The sequence below is a fragment of the Phasianus colchicus genome, chromosome 23 (genome assembly GCF_987193195.1).
Source record: "Phasianus colchicus chromosome 23, bPhaCol1.hap1.1, whole genome shotgun sequence".
NCBI classification, from domain to species: Eukaryota; Metazoa; Chordata; class Aves; order Galliformes; family Phasianidae; genus Phasianus; species Phasianus colchicus.
This window is the reverse complement of record NC_143458.1, coordinates 5488612-5509180: the sequence shown is the minus strand read 5'-3', so window position 1 is coordinate 5509180 and position 20569 is coordinate 5488612. Positions and strand designations below refer to the sequence as shown.

At 54.6% G+C, this 20569-nt stretch overlaps 2 protein-coding genes across 3 annotated transcripts in view; one reads left to right on the top strand and one right to left on the bottom strand.

Annotated features, from left to right (window-relative positions):
• Window positions 1-106: 106 nt before the first annotated feature.
• On the top strand, window positions 107-11653 carry ADAMTS15 (ADAM metallopeptidase with thrombospondin type 1 motif 15). The gene is made up of 8 exons (XM_031599762.2): window positions 107-1158; window positions 5025-5157; window positions 5931-6098; window positions 6309-6592; window positions 6917-7094; window positions 7621-7802; window positions 8317-8492; window positions 8842-11653. Exons 1-8 carry the CDS (start codon window positions 265-267, stop codon window positions 9620-9622), a joined length of 2796 nt encoding a protein of 931 aa, XP_031455622.2. The 5' UTR covers window positions 107-264; the 3' UTR covers window positions 9623-11653.
• Window positions 11654-16397: 4744 nt separating this feature from the next.
• SNX19 (sorting nexin 19) overlaps window positions 16398-20569 on the bottom strand; it is a 103218-nt gene continuing 99046 nt past the window's right edge. For both annotated transcript variants that reach the window (XR_016459609.1, XR_016459610.1), the window contains exons 17-18: window positions 19660-19751; window positions 16398-16838 (exon numbers count right to left, since the gene is read on the bottom strand). The gene's annotated coding sequence lies outside the window, so the exon portion shown is untranslated. The remainder of the gene's footprint in view (window positions 16839-19659; window positions 19752-20569) is intronic.

Here is a 20569-nt window from a genome sequence, read left to right as displayed (position 1 = left end):
CCCCGCTCCGCTCCCGGCCCCCCGCACCGGAGTGGCTGCTGCGGGGCCAAGCCGCGCCCCGCTCCCCCCGGCCCCGCTGTATATAAAGGCGATGCGCCCCAGAAGGCAGGTAGCGGCGGGGCAGGCGGCTCGAGCGGCCGCTCCGCTCCCTCCAGCCGAGTTTTAGCAAAAAGAAGGAGGGACGGAGGAAGCAGCAGCAGCAGCAGCAGCAGCAGCAGCAGCAGGGACTGGCTCCTGCTTTCTCCCCCCATGTGAGCCGGGACGATGCTGCCGCTGCTGCTGCCGCTGCTGCTGGGCGCCCGCGCGCTGAGCGCACCCCCGGGGGACACAGCGGTGGTCACCCCGCTCCGCCTCGACCCCGACATCAACGGGCGGCCCTACTTCAGGCGCGGCCCCGCCGAGGCCGTGGTGTTCCAGCTGTCGGCTTTCGGGGAGGATTTCTACCTGCACCTCTCCCCAGACGCCGGATTCATCGCCCCCGCCTTCGCCGCGCACTACCTGGGCTCCGCGCCCGGTGCCTCCCGTCCCCATCACCTCCGCCACTGTTTCTACTCGGGGGATGTCAACGCCGACCGAGAGTCCTTCGCCGCTCTCAGCCTCTGCGGGGGGCTCCGGGGGGCTTTCGGCTACCGGGGAGCCGAGTACACCATCAGCCCGCTGCCGGGAGCGGAGCACGGCGGGGCTCACCGCCTGCAGCGCCGCAACGTCGCCCACCCGCTGGGTACCTCCGCGTCGCGCTGCGCGGTGGGCTCCGGGCTCACCCCAGGGGTGCTGCAGGCTCTGGAGAAATACCGGGGGAGAGCGGCCGGGGGGAAGGCAGGAGGGAGAACCAAACGCTTTGCCTCCGTGCCCCGGTACGTGGAGACCTTGGTGGTGGCCGATGAGTCCATGGTGAAGTTCCACGGGGATGACTTGCAGCACTACCTGCTCACCCTCATGGCCACGGCCGCCCGCCTCTACAAGCACCCCAGCATCCGCAACCCCATCCAGATCTCCGTCGTCAAGTTCCTCCTCATCGGGCAGGATGACAAAGGGCCCAAAGTCACCAGCAACGCCGCCCTCACCCTCCGCAACTTCTGTGCCTGGCAGAAGAAGTGGAACAAAGTCAGCGACAAGCACCCCGAGTACTGGGACACCGCCATCCTCTTCACCAAGCAGGTGGGTGCGGGTCCTTGGGGAGGGGTGGATGACCCGGCAGGGCTGCCCTCCTCCCCTCCAGGTGTCCTGCACCCTGCCACCCCTCCTGTGTCCCCTCCACCCCGGACCCCTCTCCCAAGGAGTTTGTTGTCTGGGTTGGATGGTTGGGAGGGAGCCAGCACTGCAGAAATCTGATGGGGGAGCAAGGCCAGGAGGTGCACAGAGGCAGGTTGTCCATGCAACCAAGAAACTGCTACTCAGCCCCCCCGTTGGCAGCCAGCTCTGCCACCCAAAATGCAGGGCCTGAGCACAGCAGTGCCACCTGCCAAGAAAAAGCCTCTCCCCCCTTCCTCTGAGTCATGCACGAGGTCTTCCTGAGAACCTGGAGCTCTCCTCTTTGCCCTGGCTGCTCCATGTGGACTGAATTCAGGGCTGGAAGGACAGCCAGCACTCAGCCCAGGGAACAGAGCCTGCTGCACCCCTGCTGGGCTGCAAGGAGGCTTTGCTGTGCTGCCCTTGTTTCTTGCTAGAAATGTCACCATGATAGATAACCAGCAGCACCGGCCTCCAGTTGCTGTAGGGAGGGAAAGAGGATGCAAGCCTTTCAAGGGGACACAGTCACATTTTACCCCAAGCACAGTGGGTTTGGCCAGCAGCAGCAATTTGCGTTTTTTCTTTCCCCTGTCCCTGCCCAGATGTCTTTGGATTAGGGACAGGTCAGGAACTCCGCTCAGCAATTCTGAGGCCATTCCCAAAACTTCTTTCCAAGTCAAGCACACGTGGGTGGGAAGGGCGTATCTTCCAGCTCACTCAGCACGTGTTAGCAGCAGTGATGCTGTGTGGGACGTGAGACCCCGTCCCCAGCAGGGGCTGCATCCCCTGGCTGGGTGTAAATCTACTGGAGCTGCTCCTGCCTGCACCAGGCAGCTGTGAAGGGGAGGAGGCAGCCCCATTGCTGGTGGAAGCCTGGTGAGGTCAGCGGAGCTGCACGTGGGACAGAGCTGGTCCCAGGGATCTGACAGCCTCTCCATCCTGCAGCATGCAGCATGGCCGGGCTGCATTTTTTACACATTGCTAAGCCATCCATTTCTGAAATCCCAAGGCAAGCTCCATGCAAAGGCACACGATCAAGGAGACATCTGCCTTCCTTGAATGCATCCATCTGTGGTCCCCTGACACCCCCAGAGCTTATCTCCCTGCCAAAAAGCTGTTACATAAGACCCCGACTTAAGTTTCACTTCGAGCTCGGTTGATCGGCAGTTTCCAGTTGTGTCAACACGTTGCTGATGGATGGGACTGTACTGCCTGCGCTGCTGCGCCAGACCTCGGATTCGCCTTTGGGGAGCTCAGTGCTGCTCGGCTGGGTGGTGTGGATGTGCTGTGGGATTTTTGCCTTCCTACTTGAGCTGGTGCATGCTGGAAGGACTGCAGAGCACTCATCCTACTGATGCCCTCCTCCCTCTTGGAAATGGTGTTGCAAATCACAGAGAAACGCTCGACCGCGATTTTCATCATCCTCAACCTTGATGTCCACCAGCTGTAACAGCAAAAGCTTGCTGAGCCTGCCATCATCTGAAGGGATATTGCACCAAAGGATGTCTCGCAGTAGCTTGGCATCATGGGGGAGTTTAGAAACCCAACAGTTTCAGCACTTTGGGGAGCTCACATTTTTGGGATTGCTTTGGACACATGCACTGGGGAGCATCGACAGTTGGGAGAGCGCTTGTGTGATGGTCTTGGCCTCTGAGCATGGGAATGAAGGTAAAAGCCACAGGGATCCCCCTCAGCTGACCTGCAGACCATCTCAAGAAGCTTGCAAGAAGAACAGCCTTTGAAAGGTGTCCAGGGATGAAGCTAGGGCTCCTGGTTTTATTTCTGGCCATCTGCACACAGAGGACGTGTCAGGTGTTGGTGCTTGGGTAGCCCCCTTCCCATCCTGGTGTTTGCCCAGGAATTCCTTCCCAGCCCTCCTCCCATTCCCCTGCTGCTGCTCCCATTCCCCTCCCTCAGCTTTGGAGATACATTTGAGGGGTTTTAGGACCCCTTCATTAGAGCCCAGAGCTGCTTCCCCTGGGGCTGTGGTTGGGTTGTGAGCCCAGGCAGGGGGGTGATGGAAAGCCCCATGAAGAGCTGCTCCTTCTTGCAGCCCCACAGCCAGCAGGCGAGGCTGAGAATGAGAAGTGGGTCAGTGTGTCAGCACAGGTGCTGGGCTGGGAGCCAACAGCTCTCTGTGCCGGCCAGGAAACAGGAACTCCTAAAAGAGCAATGAATAGGGAGTGGCTGATCCTCCTCACCTCCCTGGGGCACCCCATGCACCCCACATCACCTCCAAACCCACAGCGCTGGCACTGTTGCATCCTTCTCATGGCCAGGTGTAGCTCTGGACCTCATGCTGGCTGGGATGCGCTGGTTCCCACTGTGGGATGGGGATACTGTGCATGAGATAGGACCTGGGATTCAATGGGGTCTCAGTGGATGTGGAAAGCTGTTGTGAAGCAGAGTTGAAGCTGTTTATAAGACAGGGTTTTCCACCAGCCACAGCAGCCAGGATGGATTCTGGGCTCAGCTGTTGGAGCCTCCTCACCACCTCACAGCACAGCACCTTGCCAGCCCCACACCCCATGCCTCGGCTGTTCCTCTCCCACGAGAGCGGTCCTGTCTGCTTTTTGCAGCCCTACAGCTGCTGCTAAACCCATCTCAGCTCTGGCCGGGGCTCTCCGGCGTTCTTGGGGCCATTACCGATAGCTGAACCTGCCTGCATGGGAATGCCTTCAGCCTGGAAACCTTGCTGGAAATGTTGGCAGAGCCGCTCCTGTGAGGTTTCTAGCAACACAGGAACGTTGGCTGGCTGGGAGCTGAGCATGAATCACTCTTATTTATAGCATGGGAGCACCCGGAGAGTCCCTTACGTTTTCTTTTCATGTGGAAAGCTGCAGCAGTTCTCCCTGCCCTGTGCACAGCTGCCATTGCAGCTCCGTGGGATGAAATACCCCAGGAGTGAAGCTGCAGGGATCCATCCACCCTGCTGTGCTCCTTTGGGATGTGCTGGCCAAAGGCAGTGATTGCAGATTGAGAAGAAATCACAGCACTGCCCATCTAGGAGAACACAGCAGTGGATGAGAGCAGGGTTTGGCTGAGCCCAGGATGGGCAGTGCTGCCTTTGTGGTTGGCACAATGTCTCTTGGAGAGGAGTGGAGTGATGGGAGCATCTGAGGTTAACTGCTGGGCTGTGGCATGTCCTCAGCCAGCTGCTTTTGGTTTGCAGTAGCACCTGTGGGTGTTGGAGATGGCATCTTCCTGTGGTGCTGGGGTCTGGGCTGGCTCCTTGCATCAGCTGGGCTTGCTTGCTCCTGGAGAGACATCAGTTGTCACTGAGGACATAGGAGCATTTCCCTTAGCATGCTGGGTCTGCTCTGGGAGCTTCTTATCACTAGGAAATGGAGAGATGGGTCAGCTGTCAGCCAAGGCCAGGTCTTTCCACTGACCTGCCTGGGTCCAGACCTTGAGCTCACAGAAGGACGGAGCCAAGCTGGCTCCTCTGCTCTGAAATGGGCTCCACCCTGCCTGGAGGAAACGCTGACACCGAAGGCACAGGAGGATGCTGTGTGTAACAAAAGGGTCACATGCAAAAATGCCACTGAGTCACCGTCCCTGGAGGTGTTCCAGAACCACGGAGACGTGGCACTGAGGGACATGGTCAGTGGGCACGGTGAATGATTCTGTGATTCTGTGTTTCCTCCGCACCCTGGGGCTGCGTGGTCCCCATTCTCTGCAATTGACACCTGCCCAGCAGATCTGGGGCCGGGTCCTGTGGGGGTAAAGGGGCTGCGGTGGGAATAGGGCCAAGTACCAACCACAGGGTTAACCCCTTACCTCTGTGTCCACAGGACCTGTGCGGTGCCACCACCTGTGACACGCTGGGCATGGCCGACGTGGGCACCATGTGTGACCCCAAGCGCAGCTGCTCCGTCATTGAGGACGATGGGCTGCCCTCAGCTTTCACCACCGCCCACGAGCTGGGTAAGGCATGCCTGGGGGCTCTGCATGGGATGGGGTCCTCTGGGTCCCGGAACACTGGGGGGATGCAGTGTATCACAAGCCCTGCATTTTTAGAGAAATCACATTTTTGGTCTGAGTGCTGTGCTTGCAATGGATGTTCTGCCCTGCCTCATGTCCTCAGTGTCACCAAGCCTCATCCTCCAGCCCTGCTCAGTAATCAGAAGCAGAAGCAAAGTTCAAAATAGCCCCAGTTCAGCCTCCGGAAGGCCAGACAATGACAGGCATCCGGACTGGGGAAACTCCACCTCAGCTGGGGGAGGTGAAAGGGCTGAGAAAGTGAAAGGCATCACTGTTGTGATTGCTGGGTTTCCAGAATTTGAGAATCCTGAAATAGCAGAGAGGGATGCTGAGGGCACACCTACGTCTGGAGACACTTGCGTGGTTCTGCAGGGTGAAGGATGAGCTCTGATCTCCTTTTCTTTGAGATTTCCTTTGACCTTCCTTGCAAATGATGGCCGTCCATGACACAGATGGGAAAGCATGTTGGAAATGTTTGGGGTGCTGCTGTCAGGGTGGCTCACATGTGCCTGTCTTGCAGCTCCCAGCATCCATGTTCAGCCCAAACCAGCCTTCTGCAAGCTCTGTGTTTCCCCAGGCAGCTCCTCCTCCTCTGGAGCTGCCCACAGCCTTTGCAGTTGTTACAAGGAATACCGTGCTCTGTTCCTCAGTTTCCCCCTCTACACAGAGCAATGCCAAGGGGGGTTATTCACGTTGTCCCCCTTTCCATCTCCCAGGCCACGTCTTCAACATGCCCCATGACAACGTGAAAGCCTGTGAGGAGGTCTTTGGCCGGCTGAAGACCAACCACATGATGTCTCCCACCCTCATCCAGATCGATCGTGCCAACCCCTGGTCAGCCTGCAGCGCTGCCATCATCACTGACTTCCTTGACAGCGGCCACGGTGAGCTCTTCTTGTCCTCCTGTCCTTGTCCCCATGCTGTCCTTATCCCTGCGACGGTGATGGGGACAGCACCCAGGCTGGTGGGGTAGACAGCAAATTTTTCCCAACAAATCGAGAAGGAAACAGAGAGCTGAGTGGTGTTTCAGTGGGCTGAGTGCGAGGTAGCTCCCAGTCCCATGATGACCAATGTTCCCCTCCCTGCTCCCTCAGGAGACTGCTTGCTGGACCAGCCCTCCAACCCCATCCCGCTGCCCGAGGACCTGCCGGGGACGAGCTACAGCCTGAACCAGCAGTGTGAGCTGGCCTTTGGTGTGGGCTCCAAGCCCTGCCCCTACATGCAGTACTGTGCCAAGCTCTGGTGCACCGGCAAAGCACGCGGGCAGATCGTGTGCCAGACACGGCACTTCCCCTGGGCTGATGGCACTGGCTGCGGGGAGGGACGCTTCTGCCTGAAAGGTGCCTGCGTGGAGAGGCACAACGTCAGCAAGTACAAGGTGAGTACCTGCGAGTCTGAAAATGTCCCGTGGACGATCTCTTGGTACTTCTGCACGGGTGTTGGCTGAGAGTCCCCAGCAGGGATCCTACAAAAGGGATAATAATGGAGAAAGGTGAGGAGAGAGAGCAGGGATAGACAATGCAAGCAGGCTGGATGCTGTTGTGCTGCTCTGCCCATCCCATAGAAGATCTGGGATAGGCAAAGCCACAGGTTTTGCTTGCAAATGCAGCTAGCAAAGGGATAGCTTTGAGTCCAGAGAGGGACAGAGATGGAAGCCACGAGGGAAGGGGACAGCAGATGATGCTGTGCCATGTCCCTGCAGGTGGATGGCGGCTGGGCCAAGTGGGCGCCCTATGGGACGTGCTCACGGACCTGCGGTGGTGGCGTGCAGCTGGCCAAGCGTGAGTGCACCAACCCTGTACCTGCCAATGGGGGCTCCTACTGCGAGGGCGTCCGCGTCAAGTACCGCTCCTGCAACCTGGAGCCCTGCTCGGCTGCAGGTAAGGGCAAAACTTGCTAAAATTCATGACCTGTCATCAAAAGGCGCTGAGCCAAAGGGAAGCCCAGCTTCTTGCATGCGTCGGTGCCTGCGAGCTGAGTGGGATGAGCTGATTGCAGCTGTGAATCCTCTGCTCAACCCACTGCAGAGGCACTGCTTGCGTGTCCAGACCAGCTGAATTCCGGCAGAGCTGAGCCTCCAGCACACCAAAACCCCAGACTTGCCCCAGCAATTTGGGTGGGGTGGAGGAGAGCCAATCTCCAAATGTCAAGTTCTTTGATTGTTTCAAAGCGCTTGGAAACACGGTGGAAACATGCCCCTAAATGTGCCCCCTGCAAATGTCAGAGGTGACCTTGCCATTTGCAGTTCCCTGGCATCCCTGTGTCACTGCACTGTGCAACGAGCAAAACACTTCAAAGTTGCTGCGCTGGGGCTGCAGGCTTTGCACGGCCGCCCTTAACAAGCAGTAACACCTACCCTAGGGCAGTGGTCTGTGCCCCATCTGATGCACACCGTGTTCCTTTCAGTGCCAGGAAAGAGCTTCCGAGAAGAGCAGTGTGAGGCATTCAATGGCTACGGCCACAGCACCAACCGCCTCACTGCCTCCGTCTCCTGGGTTCCCAAATACTCTGGTGTCTCACCCCGGGACAAATGCAAGCTCATCTGCCGGGCGAATGGCACGGGGTACTTCTATGTGCTGGCACCCAAGGTTGGTGAGGGCTGGGGGGGCTGCAGGAGGACTGCAGTGCATGAAGCAATTGTCTGTGCTGGGTGGACAGATGGATTTTTGTGGGTTAGAAGAGATGGGAATCCATCATGCTGGGTTGAATCAGCACGCATGCATCCACTTCTTTTCTCCAGGGGTGGATTGGGTTCATAGAGGGTCTTCCTCTGGGTTCACAGAGCTGCCTGTAGGGTATGCCTATGTTCCTGCTGAGAGGCTGGAGCAGAGGACGATAATTATTGCACTGAGGAAGTGGTTCACCTGGACTGGAGCCCCTTTGCATTATTATAAGGCAGTGATGTAGCAGAAGCAGGAAGCAGTACTGCATGGCTCTTCTCAGAAAACCCAGAATGCCCAATTACAAAGCAGAGAGTGAGCAAAATGTAACACAGTGCATGCCAGCACCTCCTGAGGTCCTGCTGGGCTGATGCTGAGTGGCTGCAGCGAGACGACTGCGGGGTGATGCAGGTACAGCTGCTTCTTGCTCGCTCTCCTGCAGGTTGTGGATGGCACCCCGTGCTCCCCAGACTCCACCTCGGTCTGCGTCCAGGGCAAATGCATCAAAGCGGGCTGTGATGGGAAGCTGGGCTCCAAGAAGAAATTTGATAAGTGCAGTGTTTGTGGAGGAGACAATAAGAGCTGCAAGAAGGTCTCGGGCTTATTCACCAAACCCATGTAAGTGCTGGGGGACCACATGCGAGTTCTTCTCTCCCATGGGGTGGACACAGGGAGGTGGTGGGGATGGTGATGATCAGATCCTCCAAAGTGCCTGCTCTGAAGTAGTAGTGCATGTTAACAAGCAAATGGCTTCTGGTGGTGGAGCCAGCTCTGGCACAGCCGCACTGCTGAGCTTCTCATGTCTGGGTGAGAACAGCCTAGATGAAACTCAGTGTGCAGAAATAAATCTCTGTGGGATGGAAGAGATAAGCTTACGGTTGGAACTGCTGCCATCACAGCGGGTGGGAGATGGGGACACCTGCAGCTCCGTGCCTAATGGCTCGTCCTGCTTGCTTCCTCCTTCCAGGCATGGCTACAACTTTGTGGTGGTGATCCCCGCCGGAGCTTCCAACATCGACATCCGCCAGCGGGGCTACAAGGGGCTGATCAGCGACGACAACTACCTGGCACTGAAGAACGGGCAGGGCAAGTACCTGCTGAACGGGCACTTCATCGTCTCGGCCGTGGAGCGGGACCTGATGGTGAAGGGCAGCGTGCTGCGCTACAGCGGCACCGGCACCGCTGTTGAGAGCCTGCAAGCCTTCAAACCCATCCAGGAGCCCTTGACTTTGGAGGTGCTCTCCGTGGGGAAGATGACCCCTCCCCGGGTGCGCTACTCCTTCTACCTCCCCAAGGAGAGCAAGGATGACAAAACCTCCTACAAGAAGGAGGGCAAAGCTCCTCCGGATCTCAACAACAGCGTGCTCAGCTTGTCCAACCGCTTGGATGGGGGCAGGCCGACCTACAAGCGTCCCTCCTACAAGTGGGCGGCGGGGGGCTGGGAGGCGTGCTCTGTCACCTGTGGCAGTGGGCTGCAGAAGCGAGCGGTGGCTTGCCATGACTCCTATGGCCACCCAGCCTCCGAATGTGAGGCTGCCCAAAGGCCGGTTGAGGTGCGGTCGTGCGGGGAGCCCTGCCCGGCGTGGGAAGCAGGACCATGGGCTCCTTGCTCCAAGAGCTGTGGGAGAGGCTTTAAGAGGAGGATGCTGAAGTGCGTGGCCTCCGGTGGGAGACTGCTGCCCCGGGAGAGTTGCAGTTTTCGGAGGAAGCCGCAGGAGCTGGATTTCTGCACCTTGAGGCCATGCTGAGCTGTGCCAGTGAGGATGAACATGGTGTTTCTTGGGCAGTGGCCATGGGTTGGGAGGAGGGGAGATGTCCATAGCACATATCAAATGAGGGTAAAAAAGGGAAAACAAACAAAAAATAAAGGGACCTGGGCGCGGGGAGGGGCGCGCAACCAGGTGATGAGAGGGTTTCACCGAGCAGGTTGCTCGGAGGTGAGCAGAACCAACCTACCTCGAAGCTGCCTCACACACAGGGACCCACAGCTGGGAGCTGGAGGACAGACAGACGGAAATCATTGCCAGGATGGCCCCGAGGACACACAGAGGGGACACCCCTGCATGGCACAGCCAACACCTGCCCTATCTTCCCAGGGCCAAGCCTACCTCCCCTTCCCTGATTTTCTGCGTGGGACCAAGTGGATTTACCTACACGATGATGGCAAGTTGTACTGCCCAGCAGGGTGCTGGGTTTTGTAGGGACTGTTACCTTCAGGGCTTGCAAGCAGTGACTTCACAGCTGCGCATGCCAACGGGGATCCCAAGTGCCAGGCTGGGAGGTGGTGGCTTGATTCTCATTTTCTCCTCATGTTTATGATCTGACCAGTGTATACTTTATGGTGCTTAACTCTGTGTTGTTTAACATGCTCCCTGTGCTGGATGCAAACCTGGCATGGAGGGAATAGCATTGCTTCCAGCAGAGCCCCTCCTGGGTTGAGGTTTTTCTATGGTGCTTTGGGGAGGCTGAGACTGGCTCTTGGCTAAATGGGTGCCCAGAGCACAGCCAGACACTCATTTACACCCTGGTGCAGGGAAGGGTATAAAGCTCTTTGGGGCTGAAAGGGATCAAAATGGAGGTGCAATGTGAGCAGCAATTGCAGAAATAACTAACTGTACTGTAGCATCGTGGTGCCTGGGAGCATCCCTGCCTGTTGCTGGTGCTTGACTCTGCTCTGGAAATGGTGCTCACAGGGCCAGTATACCATGCCCAGGCACTCTGCTGCCTGCCCCACTCCAAGCTTCAGGGTTATTTTGCTCTGCATTAACCCACAGCTATGTTCTGAGCTGGAACGTGGCTTTGGGGCTGTTCTGATCCTCCTGCTCCTGCAGAGCATCCACAACCAGCTGCATCCTCCTGGGTTTTGTGCTAGGGCTCATTCCATACCTCTGCAGTGTCTGGAGGCTGTCTTACCTCACCACAACCCTGCCGCACGCCTTCCCCCATAAGCCTCCTGCTCAGATCAAACCATCAAGGATCATTTCACGTTTTGCTTTTCCACTGATGAAGGTCTCTTGGAGGGAGATTGCTGTGAACCTCTTGAGCAAGATATTGGGAAGAGCAGAACGGTCGACCCCAGCTTTTGGGTAGGCTGCTGTCTCAGCAGTGAGATGCTTGGAGTCTGCTCAGCACACGTGGAAGCTCTTCATGCTCCACCAAGCCTCCAGCAGTGGTCAGCTGTGCACGTAGTCAGAAGGGTCCCAAGGAAGAGCACAAACGTTCTTGTGGAGACCTTTCCCACCAGCTTAGCACATTTCTCGTGATACTGTTTGCAGACCCGCCCTCCTAGATTTGTGTAATGCCTTTTTGAGCACAATAATATTTCTGGTCTCCACGATGCTTGATAGAGCCAGGAGCAGATGTTGTGGTTGCTTTGCACAGCGGGGACGGGATTTAATGTTCTAGGAAATCCCTTCCAGGTCTACATTCCCATGAACGCATCATCCATTTTCTGGACAGTTTTCCTGCGTAGCCGAGCCTGCAGTGCTTTCGTTTGGGGACAGAGCTCCAAGGAGCTGCCCTTTGCGTCTTGCCATCAAATAGATGGTTTCCAAGCCACCGAGAAACTGTCATCCTTGTCCGATGGGGGGAAGGATGGGGTGGGAGGGACTTCTTGAGTGCAGTTCTTTTGCCAAGTGTGCAGCAAAAGGATGGAGATGCCTATTGTACTGGCTGCTTTGTGTATACCATGTATACTAAACATCGATCTCTGCTGTTTGTGCATCAATAGCAAACCTGAAATAAAACCGTATTTAAAGATCCACCTCGCTCCAGGGGGGCTGTGTTTGTGCCCGTGTTGCTTGGGTGGTGTTGGCAGATTATATCCTGGCTTATTGCAGTCCCAGCTCATTAACTGAAGGGAAAAAAATTGGAAGGTCCAAACATATTATTCTGAATATTATGGCAATTTGTCTTGCTTCTGCTGCAGAATTTGTAGTTGGCAAAAAAACATCATGTTGGATGAGTCCATGCAACGGCAGGGCTCCCCTGCACCTGGGAGCCATCGCAGCGAGGCTGTGCCACGAGGCTGGTTTGCTTTAGCCTGGAATCAGGATATTCTTCAGTAAGAATCACAGCAATATAGAATATAGAGTTAAATGGATGAATGCAAACTGGAACAGTGCTCTCACATCCTGGAACAACTGTGTCCATGCATACCGTGAGCTGGGAGTACCCATTCCCAACCTGCTCCTCTGGCGTCATTCATTCCATCCATGGAGCAAAGCAGGAGCCTCTTTCCCACCACCTCCAGAGGGTCCAGGGAAGGCTGGGGGGTTGCTAGGTGCTTACAAAACACTCAGCAGCTCCCAGCCCTTCTCTTGCTCTGCTCAGGGCCAGCAGTGAGATAAGGCACTGCCTGCTAATGGGCCACGTCTGCTGGGGGATGCCTGATGTCACTGCCTCAGCTTTTATTTCCCCCTGAACAATTGCAACTTTCTGTGCAGCTATGCTGTAACACTTTGGCAATTTTAATGAGTTTTTTAGAGTTTTTTCCTCCTTTTTTTTTTTTTTTTTTTTTTTTTTTTTTCCCGCGTAAGGCAGAGCACATTTCCAATACCAAAGAAAAGCACAGCAACAGCCCTGACTGAACACCTTCCCCTCTGCAGCCCGGTGACAGACAGCTCTGCCTCCACCTCGCCCCATGAGAAGCTCAGTTTCAGCCCCAAGAAATCCCACACTGCAGCAGCTCCAACTGCACACAGCTTTATTAACAGAGGGTTTGCACTTCCGGGGCTCAGTGATAGCCATATGCAACCTGAACAAATCACCCCGAGAGATAAAAACGTGCACAAAGGAAACATTTACCTGGAAAGGAAGGAAGAAGCCAAGTGCCGATGCCAGAACCTCGGTTCAAAGGAAAGGTCTGTGTTTAGCCAAGTTGTGGTCTGTTTGCTCAGGGCTCTGCATTGCTGGGAAGGCTGCAATTACTTAACGGCTCAGGGATAAGGGCAGGCACCTGGAGCGGGGTGGGGACACAGGTGAGCTCCTGGGGAGGGAGGAGCAAAGCTGCAGCAATGTGGAAGTATGGGAGTGGCAGATACAGGGCACGTTGCTTGCTCCAAACTGCTGGGACAGTTGCATTTGGTTTCCTCCATTATTTTAGCCTCTCACCCACTTTTTGTTCCTGCGTGCTTCTCCAGACATCAGCTTTTGGAGAAAGGTGCTGGGTTGGGCAGGATTCTGCTCTCACCCACCGTACCTTTCCTTATAAACAGGACAAGCAAAAAGCATGAAAATGGAATTCACCCTTATGGCACAGCTGGTATTCACAATGAGTCATTCAGAGCTTTGGTCTCTAATGGCAGCACCTATTGCAAGTCATGCTCTTTACACGATGTCACACACTGGGGTCTTGCTGGGCAGGAGGGTCCCATGGTGCCAGATTGAGTGTTGCACCCCAAAGCTGCAACTGAGGATCCCTTTAGAGGAGGGGATGCTCCCTTTCTGTTACCATTGCCCTTACTGTTGCTCTTTCTTTCTGCCTGGAGACAAAAGCACCGCCAGACACACTGGGAACAAACAGTGCTAATGGGGAACACGTGGCCCAGCCAGCAGCAATGCTCACGTGAAAATACTGATGTGGAGCAGCGATGGGGCACAAAAATGCATTTCTATGCCAGGATAATTGATTCCCCCTTTGCCACCATAGGCTGCCGGTCACTTGCAGCAGACTAAACTTCCCCCCATCATCTTCCCCAGCCAGTAAACTGACACGTTCCCACAAGAATCCATGTGAGTTTTTTTTTTTCCCCCCCCTGTATTTTTTCTAATTATACAGCTCAACCAGTGCCAAAATCCATCCGGCCAACTCGAATCTGGCAGCAGAGCTCATGCACACAGGGCCAAGAGAATCACCTCCTTGCTGAAGGGCAGCAGGTTGGGAACGTACTGAGACAGAGCTCTTTGCAAGGCTCCAAATGGAGATTTCTATGCATGCATAAACCTCCAGAGGAAGGTTGGCATTGGCTGCCCATGTCAGCATTGTGCGTGGAGGTGAGGGCGTGTGCTGAGCCCATCAGATGGCTGCTAATGACTGCAGCCCTTAGCTAGGAAAAGCACCTGGAAATGGCAGCATGGGGCAGTGGTATGAGCCCCCAGCCTCTCCTGGGGACCGTGCTGTTGGCTTTGGTGTAATTAATATTGAGTTCAGCCTGGGGGGGCAGAAGAGCTCCCAAAGGGTTATTTAATGTGGCTTGATTATTTATTTTTTGAAGTGTTTTATTTTCCCCCTTGTAAATGAATTTAGCGCTGGGGAAAGATGTTGGATTGGCAGCTCTGGAAATACAAGCTCTGAAAGGCAGATGTTTAGGAGTCCTGCAAGTGACAGCACTGCATGCGATCCAGGCGTGAGGGCAGCTGAAAGTGCCAGCTGCTGTGTGCTCTGCACTCATAGATATTGCTGTGAGAAAGCAAAGCACACTGCCCATGGCCACCAAGCACTTGGGGACACTTCTCAGTGTCCCTGCACTGCTTTGGCCTTTTATGCAATGCCATATTGTTTGCACTGCATTCCAAGTGCAGTGTGCAGGCTCCAAATAGCAGAAACACGTGTTGGCAAGATCCTGGTCACTGCAGGGACCGCATCCTCGTGGCTCTCCATGCTCCCAATGACACATGCTGTCCAGAAGCAGCCCCATGTGCTGTGTGGATGCGCTCAGGACATCTGGAGTGGGGATGGAGGGGAAAGTGCAGTGAGGTATGGTGATCTATGTGGGCATCTTGCACACCCAGGGAGTTTGGGAAAAGCCAGCATTCCCAGGCTCTGAGTGAAACTTCCTGCAGACACCCAGGGTCAGGGCTCTGAGCACCTCATGGAGCTGTGGGTGTCCCTGTTCAGTGCAGAAGAGATGGAGCGGATGGCCTGGAAAGGTCCCTTCCAACACAAACCATTCTATGACTCCATGGTTCTATGAAAGTAGGGTGCCCAAAGGCTTCATCCACCTGTGGGCCCCCTCCGGATTTAGGAGGAGGTGATGGGATTTGGGGTATCACCATGGTGAGGCACTGCCTTGATCAGGGCAGTCCCAAGGTGCCCATTAACCCCTGCCTTCAGCACTTACTTTTGAGGTGAGGAAAAACAACCACAGAGGGAAACAGGCACTGAAAGACAAGGAGAACCTGGACGGTGCTGCTTTATCCCAAAGGCAGAGAAAAGGAAACAAGGCAAAGGAATGAAAACAAGGGAAACCTCGAGAGGGAGACGTGCTTGGCAGCCCCTACTGCCTGGCTCTGCAAACACAGAGCAGCTGTTATCCCACCTGGACCTGGATGCTGGCTTCTCTGCATCCCTGGAGCATCATGGAGCAGTGGAGATGCTCCACGAGTGCTCAGGGCACAGGTAATGCACAGCCCTGAGAGGTGATGGGGAGAAAGGAAAACCCTGTTATGTTGTTCAGAGTGAACTCTTTCTTTCTTTTAATTTTTGGTTGTATGAAACTGTGGGGAATGTGCTCCTTTGGGTTGTTCCCTTTTTCTCTGTGAGCTACATCACCAGTTTTGGGTTTTTTCAGGGCCAAACTGCACGTGCCATCACCCCCTTGCCCAGCAGAAATCACCAACCCATCACCCGGAGTTCCCACTGCCCTCGCTGGCTCCGTATTTCATGTGTTACATGGGAAAGCAGAGCTGGTCACTTGGCCCCAGTGGTGGCGTTGGGTTTTTCTTTGTGGTTTAAGGCCAAGCTAAAGGGCAAAGGGATTTGGGAAATGAGTGGTGCTCTGGGGGTGGGAGCTGGCTCGGGGTAATCCCTAATCCCACAGCATGTGGGGAAATCCTAGCTTTGGGACACCAGAAACACCATCAATCCACGTCAGCGTTGCAGGGTGGAAACAAAATAGGGGGAATTTGCTTCGTAGGAGGGGAAGAAGCACGAAGCAAGGTTTGAATCGCAGGGGCTGCGCGTGAAGGAGAACAGAGCCGACAAAAATGAAGGGAAACACTCAAACCCCTCCATCTGTGGGAAAAGATGGGGTGGACGCAGCCCTTCTGGGGGACAACCCAAAATCTGGGGGCTGCCTGCAATGGAATGGTTCCTATTTGTCTCTGGAAAAGCGACGTCTGCTCCAATTAGCGCGTCGCGTGCGCGTGCATGTGCGGGGGAGGAGATGTCTTTGTTTCCTTTTAGGAAGAAAGAAAAGAATTAATAACAACAACAACAAAAAAAGCACGGAACGAGCTGTGTTGCAAAGCCAGAGTGCTGTGTCAGAGAGATCGGGATCCAAATGGTTTCTCTGAACCCTCCAAGAGAAACGGAGCATCCAACACGGCTGGAAAACAGAGCACTGCCTCCTAAAGCTGCCCTGGGGGAGGCCTTCAGTTGTGGAGGATGATTTTACAACTCCCCACAGCTGGGAGTTCAGGAGGAGATGTCGACGGGGGCTCTGGAAGGGTTAAAACCATTCCGCCTGTTCGCATTGTTCCTTCTTAATATCGCCCTTGAATAAACAAACAGGCGAATCCCACCCTCTCCCCGGAGACTCTTACTTGGCTTGTTTCAGAGAACAAACGATAATTATTTGCCTTTATTTATATATTTATCTGAAATTTCATTGTCTCCTTTCGGCAGCCGTCGGGATTGAGGAAACCGAGTGACAAAATGAACAAGGAAAGCCATAAACTCGAATTAAACAAATCACTGATAAGCCCAGAGCAGAGAGGAGATAAAAACCCGATGACATTTCCCTCGTGGCACGGAGGCTGGAGATGTTGATAAAGCGCAGGGAGATGGATGGATGCAGCCAACGGATGCCAGTAGGGTGGGAGATGCAGGCACAGCTGTGTCCTCCTTGTTCTAGACATCAGGACTGGCTTGTAGGGGATAGATCTGAAAAATGCATGTTTGCAAGAAATTCCATTGCTTTGCTGGACCAGAGGCTGTCTGGCTGCATGGGATACGCAAAGCACTTTGCATCCTCAGGATTCAGTCCTTCGTCTGCTCCTCTGCTTCTTTCCAAGCTTCAGTTTCTGTGGATGAGAGCAATGCTGCACTGCACAGCTGCCCAGGGGGTGGGGTCACCATCCCTGGGGGTGTTGCAGAGCTGTGGGGATGTGGCACTGAGGGATATGGGCAGTGGGCACCTTGGGTTGGGCTGGGTTGGGGATGAAACAAGAAGAGTAAAGGAGAGGTGGTGCTGTTGTGGATGTGATGGCATTCATGTGGTTGGGGCCGCACTGAGCATCTCCCAGGCATTCCTACATCTCAGCAAAGAGACTCCACGTTTTCCTTCTTTGCGAATGGGATTCGTGTGCCTTTCCCCTAATCTCCCATCTGAGAGCTCCTCAGAGCCGATAATGAAGGACTTCCCCCTGCATCAGGACTGCTGCTTTGTGAGATTAAAAACTGCCCCTCAAGGAATCCCACAGCCATAACAAAGCCATTTGCTAAGATAACATTAGTTCAGCACTGGGGCTGCTCATGGCACGCTCAGAGGAAGCACTCAGATGGTTCCCGTGGCCCTGACCAAAAACCCCACTGCATCCACAGACCAAAGGGACCACCATCCTGTCATGTCCTACGGATGCCTTACGTCACATACTGGGTTGAACTGGGAAAATCACTTCTAGACATGCCTAATGGAGGGAGAAAGCAGAGCACAGGTTTGTGCCCTTTTGCACGTGATGGCAATGGGATGCTTTCACAGCAAGAAGGATTTGGGGACAGGATGGTGGGAAGAGCTGCTACTGTTGGATGGGGCTTGCATCACTGCAGGGGAAGGGAGAAGGAAAACAGGATTTTGGAATCAGGATGAAATTCCTCCTGGCTCTCTGCTTTGTTCAGAAATAAAAATACCCCAAATAGCCTGAGAACAAGGCTGCTCAGCAGATGGTACTTTGCCCCTTTTGGGATGCTTTCTATCTTCACAGCTGGGAATCCATCATGGGAATCCGATCCCAGGAGGCTGCAGAGCTGCAGGCCCAGGAGCTTGGGTAGCTTGGGAAATTTGCAGTTGTGCCCTGCCCTGAACCTTGGATGTGAGCCCAGCTCTGATCTCGCTCCATCCGAGTGCCACTGAGCCCCTTCCCCAGGCTGCAGCTCCCCAGCCAGCCAGCTTTGCAAAGCCACCCCAGGTCCCACAGTCTCTTTCTGTCCCAAACCATGTCCCAGTCCCCAGCTTCTTTGGAGGACTGCTGCATCCAAGCACGCACCATATGTATTCTCATCAAAGCATTTCCCAGTTTCCTTTCCCAGCACTGGTGGCTTCCTCCAGTCTTTTCTTGGCTGTCCCTATTCCTGGGGACATCTTGTGCTCAGCACACTCTATGGATGAATATTCCATGAATTTTTAGGAACACTTGGTGAGAAGTGCAGTGATTCCGTGACCAAAGCTGGGAGCAGATGTTGGAGAGATGCGTTTTGGTGCTCACCAGTCACCTACTCAGCATCTACTGCACTGCAACAGGGACAAGATTTTTTCAGAGCTATGTGACATTGTGGGAAAGCCAGCTGAGCTCTGAACAGCTTCTTCCTTTGGGTTTCCTTTGAAAGTAACTCCCAGTTTAGCACCTGCTTTGCAGAGCTGTGCCTGCAATGGTGTCTGAGCCCAGAAACTCAGGGTGTGATGTGGGGTTGTGCTGTAGGCTGCAAAGGATGGAGAGGAAGGCTGCATCCCTTGGGATGCTCTCAAGTGCTTAAATGGTTTGTGTTTACGAGAGCTAAAAATATTTCCTCGGGGAGGAAGAGGGGACAGAAGGTCTGTTTGCTCTGTTATCACTTATAGGCTCTGTTTTGGAATGAGGCTTAAATAGAAATAACATGGTATTAAAGGTTAAGTAAAACACAACCAAGCAGCATCCCTGCGTGGCACAGGGCAGCTGGGATGAGCAAAGCCTCTGTATGGCCTGGGGACAGAATAGGAACGGGGATCCCATCCCTCAGAGCTGCCACACATCCCATGACCACGCTGGTACCCTGCTCAGCAACGCCTGGGTTCCTGCCATGCACTGCAAACTGCAGCTGGGCCAGGAATTTCCTGATTCAGCTCTTCTTCCCCCCAAACTTAGCTGGAAAATAGGAATCTAGGGACACTGCCCATGGGAAGAGGTTCTGATGGATGCTCTGGGAGCAAGGGGCTGGGGTCTCCTCCGTATGGGTCACATCACCCACAGTGAGCTCAGGGTTTGCAGCAGGGTGAGAGGGGGGCAGCACTGCTCAAGTTTTATTTTTAAAGGGCATTCTGTTTCCAGTGTGAAAAGGGAATAAATCAATGACTCTCATCGTCCTGAGAAAGGCATGTCTGTGCCCCTGCACCATAAGACCCTTGTGTTGCCCCCTGTGACACCGCACTGGTGATGCACCAACAGACACAGGCTGGGCATTGTGCAATGTGTTCCCAACAGCCCAGCAGTGCCCAGCCACACTGCAGAGCGTCAGCACGGCCCTCCCAGTGCCATGTGCCCCTTGGCCAATCAATGGGACATTGTCTGGGGAGAGCACTGGGTGACATACAGCAGAGTGGAGCGGTGGCACAGAGGTCAGGAACGTGAGGATGGTCCAAGTGCCTTTCTCCTGTGCTCATTAATTCTATACATTTTGCATAAATTCCAGCACAACGAGGAATTTGGGAGTGCTACCAACCCATCTGCTTTGAACCGGCGCTCTGGTTTGCAGGAAGGAATGTTACTGGGAACAACTCCGTGCCTACATTTGGGTCTGATCCAAATCTTGCTGCTTCACCCTTTTTTCTGCCTTGAGCTGAGACCAAACTTGGGACTGAGAAGAAACTTGGGAAAGAGAAGAAAGTTGAGCAACCTGGGGCTGCATTCACATCTGAGCCTCCCAGCTTACCCCAATGCTTCCAGCCCCTTGCAGATGGATGGGCAGTGCTGGTGATGGAGGAGACAGAGCCAGATCCTGGCTGGGAAGGTTAGAGAAAGAACCTGTAAATGGAGAAAGGGATGAGCACACAGGGATGCCTTTCCAACAGCCAGGAGGAGAAGAAATCTGGAGCTGACGCCCATCTTGGAGGGTCGTGTGTCTCCTGATGGGCTGAGGGACCATCTGGTGAAAGGATGGGGTCTTTAGTAGATGCCCATGGCAGCAAGAAGGCAACATGGGACTGAGTGGCTCTGCTTTCCAATTCCTGCTTTGTGCACAGGCTTTGACTTTCCCAGCTTGAATTCCTCGTGTCTATTCAGACCGTGTCTGACTTCCATCCCAGGCACGTCTGTGTGGCTGCTTAGGGAAAACAAAGCTGGGAGGATGGAGATAACATTGCTGATGTTGGAAATCTGTGTATCCCCTTGGTGCTGGGAGATACCTACAGCAAGTAGGGAGCTTTCTATGAAAAAGCACAGGTTTAGCTAAGGCTCTCAGGAAAACACTGCTCTCCTGCCAACCTCACATCGCATCAGTGCTTTGTGGACAAGATCTCCCTCTGTGCCCTGCACGGATGGATTTGTTTTTGCCTTGGCCCCACCAAACAGCCGTGAGTCAGCTAATCCAAACCAAACAGCACGGGGAGCGGGAGGTCAGCCCAGTGCATGGCTGTGAGCTCAGAAACAGCACCTCGAGCAGAACTGGGGATAAAATCACACCACCATGAGCAGGGCAGTGCTGGGTGTCAGCGAGGACTGGTGCCAGGTCAGGGAGAACCCAGTGTGACACTGGGAGATGGTGACTTTTCCCATCCCCTCTGCAACCTTTCCATGTAGATGCTTCCCACCAAGAAGCCTCTGCATTCACTTCACCACTGCCT

What these genes read in the sequence shown, in the direction of transcription:
- ADAMTS15 (XM_031599762.2), top strand. Translation starts at nt 265, where the DNA reads ATGCTGCCGCTGCTGCTGCCGCTGCTGCTGGGCGCCCGCGCGCTGAGC. An exon ending in ACAACGTCAGCAAGTACAAG is followed by an intron (nt 6,593 to 6,916) that starts GTGAGTACCTGC and finishes ATGTCCCTGCAG; the next exon opens with GTGGATGGCGGCTGGGCCAA. An exon ending in TCTATGTGCTGGCACCCAAG is followed by an intron (nt 7,803 to 8,316) that starts GTTGGTGAGGGC and finishes GCTCTCCTGCAG; the next exon opens with GTTGTGGATGGCACCCCGTG.